The 7,550-nt window shown below is 38.9% G+C and overlaps 1 protein-coding gene across 1 annotated transcript in view; it reads left to right on the forward strand.

Annotated features, from left to right (window-relative positions):
* Window positions 1–5,606, forward strand: part of espn (espin) — a 90,137-nt gene extending 84,531 nt beyond the window's left edge. Inside the window, exons 13-15 of the mRNA XM_062998534.1 lie at window positions 2,755–2,834; window positions 3,732–3,752; window positions 5,021–5,606. Coding sequence (XP_062854604.1) covers window positions 2,755–2,834; window positions 3,732–3,752; window positions 5,021–5,168 — 249 coding nt within the window. The 3' untranslated portion in view covers window positions 5,169–5,606. The remainder of the gene's footprint in view (window positions 1–2,754; window positions 2,835–3,731; window positions 3,753–5,020) is intronic.
* Window positions 5,607–7,550: the final 1,944 nt, after the last annotated feature.

Consider the following 7,550-nt stretch of genomic DNA (forward strand, 5'->3'; position numbering starts at 1 on the left):
AATCCATTGCAGGACAATCCTTTTCCCATACAGAGCTAGCCATGTTGCAGTGATAAAATATGGTAGCCCACTAATGCTGATATCTGAGGTTAGATTTTCGATTCTGTGCCAACGGCCAGTCAGGCTTCTATACAGACATGATTGGCTATGTTTTTGGGGGTGAACAGCCTAGCTATTGGAAGGTGCACTACCAAAATAAGGAGGGTTGCATTAGGAAGGGCATCTGGCGTAAAAACTGTGCTAAATCAGGTCTAAAATGAGCTGAAAGAAAAAAAAGTGAATATGTAATACATGCCTTTGATTGGGATTTAACCTAACACCATTCATTTGTTCAGCTGTGTTTTTATATTTTTGCCTACTATCTACACCGATCAGCCATAACATTAAAACCACCTCCTTGTTTCTACACTCACTGTCCATTTTATCAGCTCCACTTATCATATAGAAGCACTTTGTAGTTCTACAATTACTGACTGTAGTCCATCTGTTTCTCTGCATGCTTTGTTATCCCCTTTCATGCTGTTCTTCTATGGTCAGGACCCCCACAGAGCAGGTATTATTTGGATGGTGGATGATTCTCAGCACTGCAGTGACAATGACATGGTGGTGGTGTGTTAGTGTGTGTTGTGCTGGTATGAGTGGATAAGACACAGCAGTGCTGCTGGAGTTTTTAAACACCTCACTGTCACTGCTGGACTGAGAATAGTCCACCAACCAAAAATATCCAGCCAACATTTCCCCATGGGCAGCATCCTGTGACCACTGATGAAGGTCTAGAAGATGACCAACTCAAACAGCAGCAATAGATGAGCGATCGTCTTTGACTTTACATCTACAAGGTGGTCCAACTAGGTAGGCGTGTCTAATAGAGTGGACAGGGAGTGGACACGGTATTTATAAACTCCAGTAGCGCTGCTGTGTCTGATCCACTCAAACCAGCACAACACACACTAACACACCACCACCATGTCAGTGTCACTGCAGTGCTGAGAATGATCCACCACCTAAATAATACCTGCTCTGTGGTGGTCCTGACCATTGAAGAACAGGGAAACAGATGGACTACAGTCAGTAATTGTAGAACTAAAAAGTGCTTCTATATGGTAAGTGAAGCTGATAAAAATGGACAGTTTAGAAACAAACAAGAAGGTGGTTTTAATATTATGGTTGATCAGTGTATATCCCCATTAGTTTATTATTATTATTATTATTTTATTTTATTTATTAATTTTTTTGTCTTGTCAAAATTCCCAAGGGAGTCATGAAATATTAAGGTGTGGATTCACTTACCTATATGCAGGGGACTTTGCCGGTGAAATAGCTCAATGAGAGCAGATTCAGAGTAACCAATCCACTTTAAAAGAAAGATGAGAAGCTTAAAATGACCACCTCCTGCACAGGCCTCTGGTTACACCATGTAAGGCTGCAGGCTGGAGGAGATAGTGTGTCAGCTTGTGTAAAGACAGAACTTTAGGCCTCGGCTAAATTTGCTTTTCAAATGTTCTTCCTGCATTTGCTTTCATGATTCTCTGTGGTGAGCGTACACTGTATAAGGAAGTTTTCTGAAGGTTTTTTTATGCGACAAACGTCAGTCAAGTTGCTTTTCTGTCTGCCACAACTCAGGATCCCTGTTAACACTATGACTCATTAGGGAATGCTTATTGTAATAATTGTGTAGGCTTTTGCTTCTGTATCTTGGCCTTTCATTCACACAAAAACTTAATTTAAGGTCACTAAAATGTAGCTTTTTTGCATTTTCCTTCCAATTTAGTTGTATACAATTACCAGATTGCATTACACTTCCACTCCTGACTGAGGAGAGCTGTGACTAACACATGCCCCCTCCGACACATGTGCAGTAGCTGACTAATCTTTTCACCTGCACAAGGCGGAGAGACACTGAAAGACACTGAAAGACACATCCTGATCACATTATCACTTGTCTCTGTGCAGGCCCCATCAATCAGCCAGCAGAGGTCGTAATTGCATCAGTTATGAGGAATCCCCATCCTGAACAAAAAGCCAATCATTGTTCGATTAGGCGCCCAGCCTGCCGAAAGCAGAGCTAAGATTCGAACCGACGAGTTCACGTCAACTCTGGTGTGCTAGCGTGTGTTACCATTGCACCACCTGGATTTTGACTGCAATATATGTTGCTTTTAAGTTTCTGCTTACATTTAAACATAGCTTTACTGTATGTCCATGCATTTGGGCAAATACGCCACAATGTGCTGTACTCAGTACCTAAAGCTTTATATGGTGCTCATACTTTTCACATTATATATATGGCATTAACACCACCAATACTTCTGTGTGACAGTTTCTTATGGGTTTGGATATGCTCTAGTCATTTCCAATCCCTGGCTGTAAATCCACTGCCGCTTGACCAACCTTCGATCTGATCAAGGAGATCCGGTTCACCACACGCCCCCTTTGACATGTGTCCAATCTGCGTACAGTTCTTATCCCCAAACAGAGCTGGGTCACGTATGGAGAGCCACGCTAGGCTCCAGGTGACCACCCCGTCTCTTGCATGCATCCCAAACAGTGGGAGGAGACCCTGTCCAACCTTTTCTATTTCAAACATGGTCACTTCTGTATTACACAAGCAAATCTATGTCTGTAGTCGTCCAAAATATGACTGATAAATCTTGAAGTCTCTGGTAAAGACTAATTATATTAAAGTGGTTTTGCACCATAAGAAATTAAATGTCACCTCATGAGCTGTCTTCTTCTTTTCTTGTTCTTGGATAGGCGAATGAGGAACAGGCCCGTCTTGATTCCTTGCCTGCTTGGCGAAGAGACATCATGAAGAAGAAACTAGATGAAGAGAAGTGAGTTGGAAAATTTTACATTTTGTCTTTTTTTGTTCTTGTCTAATGATGCTTATTTAAATACACACATGCTGATTCTTAACTTTTATACTAAATTCAAACTGAATTTTTAAGGTTTAGACACGTGAAGACCATCACATTTTGGGAATTTAATGTTTTTTCTACTTTACTTTTTAAACTGAATAAATATTTGTCAAATTCTTGCAAAAATATGCATAATATATGATATGTTATGTGACCTATTTATATACATATAAATATATTATATGTAATATATGTTGATTAGCCAATTTTGCTCAATGCAGTGGTCAAAACTTGTATATTCTACAAATTCGATTCTACAAATGATTTACTTGCACAGATTTGTCATGTCAGTACAGTCCGTATATTAGGATTGTTAGGTTTAGAACCTTGGGAAAGCCATTCCAAAACCAGGATGCTGTGTTTTCTGGTGTCCTGTTGGATCACGTAATTCATTCGAGATTCTAGAATTACGTGGAAATGTTTTGTCTGCATTATTATTTTTATCTACTGCAGTGTACTTAATGCAAAGCAGCCTTCACCTCTACCCATAATAGTGGCTACAGCTGTGTTGGGAGCACTTTAAGAGCACATAATCAACCAAGTCATGTTTTGTGTATTATGTGCTTAAAGGCAATTGTTAAAAGATAAAGTATGCATATTTTTTACCCGACAAACATGTTTAGTTAGAAATACACAAATGTATGAAAATAATTTTTATAATTTATAATAATAATAATAATTTTCTTGTAACATGGTCAATATTTTCTTAATATTTTAGGAATAGTTAATAAATTAATAAAGTAAAATGAATTTACTTTTATGTATATAAATCTGTATATGGCTAACATATTCATCCCTTTTGTCTTTTACCTGGACCTGCAGAGAACAGAAAAGGTAAGAAACTTTCTAAATGTAAAAGTGATTAATGTGCTAGTAATTCACACTACACTGCAAATATAGGTTTTTAATATATATGTATATATGTGTATATATATATATATATACTGTATACATATTAATTACAAGAAAATACATATTATATAGGCGTCTATACGCACTATGTAAATGCATTGTTAAAAATTATAGAGCTTTTTTATACATAAAAAATCAACTATAGCCTGAATGTATGTGATCAAATGTACAACAATATAAGGCTATCGGGTAGCTCACCAGCACCTAGACCAGTGTTTCAGTCTCTGCTGTGCAATCAGCCTGGTCAGGTGCTAACGGACACGAGGAAAGGCCAGGTGGCCAAGCGCCTCCTTCCAATTGCACAAGCAACTCCTACTATCTTGTAGATGCACTGGCCTGATTGGAAGAGAATTTTACTGGAAAGTCAACCACTGGCTAGCAAGAGAGTCATGTAACTGGCAGATGTGGGTAGAATACACATGGTAATTGGTAAATCAAGTATATATTAATGCTTTTAGTTTTGGAATGGGATGGCCAACAAGCACATGATCAAGATTCCACATACATTTGACCACAAAGTGGTGGTCATTCTAAGTTTATTAAAAGTTAAAATAATTCTTGTGATTTACTGTAAAGAAAAATTGTAAATCTGGATTTGATGTAACTTTAAATGTAACTTGAATTCAAGATTTATTAGTAAAATTGGTTTATGATAATGTGCATTGCTGATAGCATGTCACCTTAAGATTGCTTGCCCTATGTTCAGCAGTTTATATACACTGATCAGCCATAACATTAAAACCACCTCCTTGTTTCTACACTCACTGTCCATTTTATCAGCTCCACTTACCATATAGAAGCACTTTGTAGTTTTACAATTACTATAATAAGGTCCTGTGGGGGTCCTGACCATTGAAGAACAGCATGAAAGGGGTCTAACAAAGCATGCAGAGAAACAGATGGACTACAGTCAGTAATTGTAGAACTACAAAGTGTCATTCTGATCCGCATAATTCCTTAGGCACTGACTCTCTGACAGGACCCTTTCATATTTTCGTCCGGGCTCAGCATTAAGACCGCGCCTCCCACTGGCTAGGCTGTTCAGCCATCCCCTCCTCAAACATAGCCATTCGTGTCTGTGTAGTTGCCCGACTGGCCGAAAGCACTGCTTCGCCACTCTGGTTTTTTATTTCATTTCACTCATGTTTATTCATTTTATGTGTGTTTTTTAATCTTCTTTGATTTTACAGAAAAGAAGAAGAGCAGAAAAGGATGGACAAGGAAAAAGAAGAGAAACTGGAGCTGGAGCGGCTGCGTACTCTAGGCTACGACGAGACCAAGCTGGCACCGTGGCAGCGGCAGGTCATTTTAAGAAAAGGCGACATAAGCAAACAGTAGAACCTCTGCCACCTGCTGATTGTCTTCATTATGTTTCACACAACTCTGTCTAATTTTAATACCTGTAGGACATTACATTACCCACGATCCACCAGCTTTATCACACTCACACAGAGCTCTGCGGCTTGAGTGCTTTAAAGCTGTGGCTTTGAACACTTCAGGGCCTGTGGCAGATTCATCATACATCTTTTTTTTTTTTAACGTTGTGTGATTGTACACACCTGTAATTGATTGTTGGTCCTGACAGTTTGTGCATCAGCTGGCACTGGTTACACATCCGCTATATTATACATAATCTTTTTAATGCAGCTAATGCAAGTTTAGCACACTTCACATGCGGACTCAGACAGCTATTTTCAGATCTTTTAAAGTATTTTGTATGTTGCAATATATTTCTAGAAGCAGTGCAGTTATTTCACAAAAAGATTTTAGATATTAGTGCCCTGAAATACTGAAATATTTCTATAAAAGGAGAAAAAATTACTGTAAAATGTAGATTTTTTTCTGCATGTACATTAGTTTACTGTAGTTGTACTGTAGTAAATTATAAGAACTCATTTAATTACAAATACTATTTCTATCAATTAAAAAATGTGAAGTTGTTCAGAACTTTCTAAACATTGATGCAGCCACTCTGATAACAGCTTTCCAAACACCAGAGGGTCTCATTATATATATAAATATATGTGTATATATCATCATCTATTAAATCATCTAAGTGTATACATTTTTGGCCCCTTTTTATGTACTCTATGGCCAACAGTATGTGGACACCCCTATTATTGAATTAAGGTGTGGGAAGCATTGTCGCCTCACAGCAAGAAGGTCCTGGGTTCGATCCCCAGGTGGGGTGGAGTTTGTCTGCGTGGGTTTCCTCCGGGAGCTCCGGTTTCCTTCCACAGTCCAAAAACATGCAGTCATTGAAGACACTGAATTGCCCTATAGGTGAATGGGTGTGTGGAAAGAAAGTGGGTGAGTTTTTCTAATATATATTTTGTTTATGCATTTTCTCCCCTTTTTCTCCCGACTTTTAGCGCGTCCAATTACCCAATTGCTTCACGCTTCCTGATTTGAGGAGAACGAAGCTAACCCACGCCCCCTCCGACACGTGGGCAGCAGACGTATGCATTTTGTCACCTACACCAGACAAGATCAGCTGCGGATCAGCTCTGTGTACGAAGAGACACACCCTGATACACACTCTTTCCCCACCTATGTGTGCGCGCGATTAACCAGCCAGCAGAGGTCGTAGTTGCATCAATTATGAGCGAGTCCCTATCAGGCTTAATGCCTCGTCCCTATATGAACAACAGGTCAATCGTTGTTCATGTGGCTGCTCAGCCTAGCCGGCAGGCAGAGCTGAGACTCAATACGATGTATTCGAGATCCCAGCTCTGGTGTTCCAGCGTGTGTTTTTACCGCTGCGCCACCTGAGCGGCAGTGAGTGAGTGTTTTAGCCACACTTCTGCTAACAGGTATATAATATGAGTCATATAAAATGTATTTTATGATATCAGTTTTGTGGCAACAGTTTGAAGACAAGGTTTAATGAGGTGGCTTGCATAAAGCTCTGACCTCAAGGCTATGCAACAGCCTAGGAAGAAACCAGGCCAAACCTTTTTGTCTAGCATCAATTCCTGACCTCATAGATGCTCTTACCTCTTGGCTACAAATTCATACAGACACACTTCAAAAAGTTGGCTGTGAGGCTATGAGAGCAGGCTGTGGCCAACACTATACTTATGCCCATGGTTTTTAAATTAGATGTTCATCAAGCTCCACATACTTTTGGCCATATAGTAATTTCTATATGTTAAAGTTGGAAAAAGTGTTAAAAGTCATGTACGAAACCCAAGACAAACATAAAACTGTTGCACATTTCATGGTGCATTACTACTTGCTTATTTATTTCCTAAAGGAAGACTTTGTCATAGTCTTTGGAAATCAAATTCTTTGTTATTTTTGCCAGATGCATTTTTTCTTTTAAATAAATAATAAGATCCTTGATAAAAAAAACGAGATCTTGATAGTAGAAACGAGTCCTGCATCCTCCTCTCCAAATAAAAAAAATATATAAATAAGAAAAACATTAAAAAAAAAAAAGAATGGTGGGAGTCGATTTTTCCCTTTAATTTGGCTCGAATAAATATTGAATATTATATGGACATGATTGGGAAACCTTGCCTCTGGTAAGGTAAATCTGGGTGCATATGATGCCCACTCATGGTGACCCTTCACTGTGAGTTGTCATCTCTTTAAAGGTCCCTGCACAGCCATGCCATGTTACACAAGTTGTGAGTGACTGAACGATTGACTTAATGAATGAGGCTGATGTTAATAAACGTTTCATAAACCCGTCGTGTTCATACCTCAATGCTGATG

Source organism: Trichomycterus rosablanca, chromosome 7 (assembly GCF_030014385.1).
Source record: "Trichomycterus rosablanca isolate fTriRos1 chromosome 7, fTriRos1.hap1, whole genome shotgun sequence".
NCBI classification, from domain to species: Eukaryota; Metazoa; Chordata; class Actinopteri; order Siluriformes; family Trichomycteridae; genus Trichomycterus; species Trichomycterus rosablanca.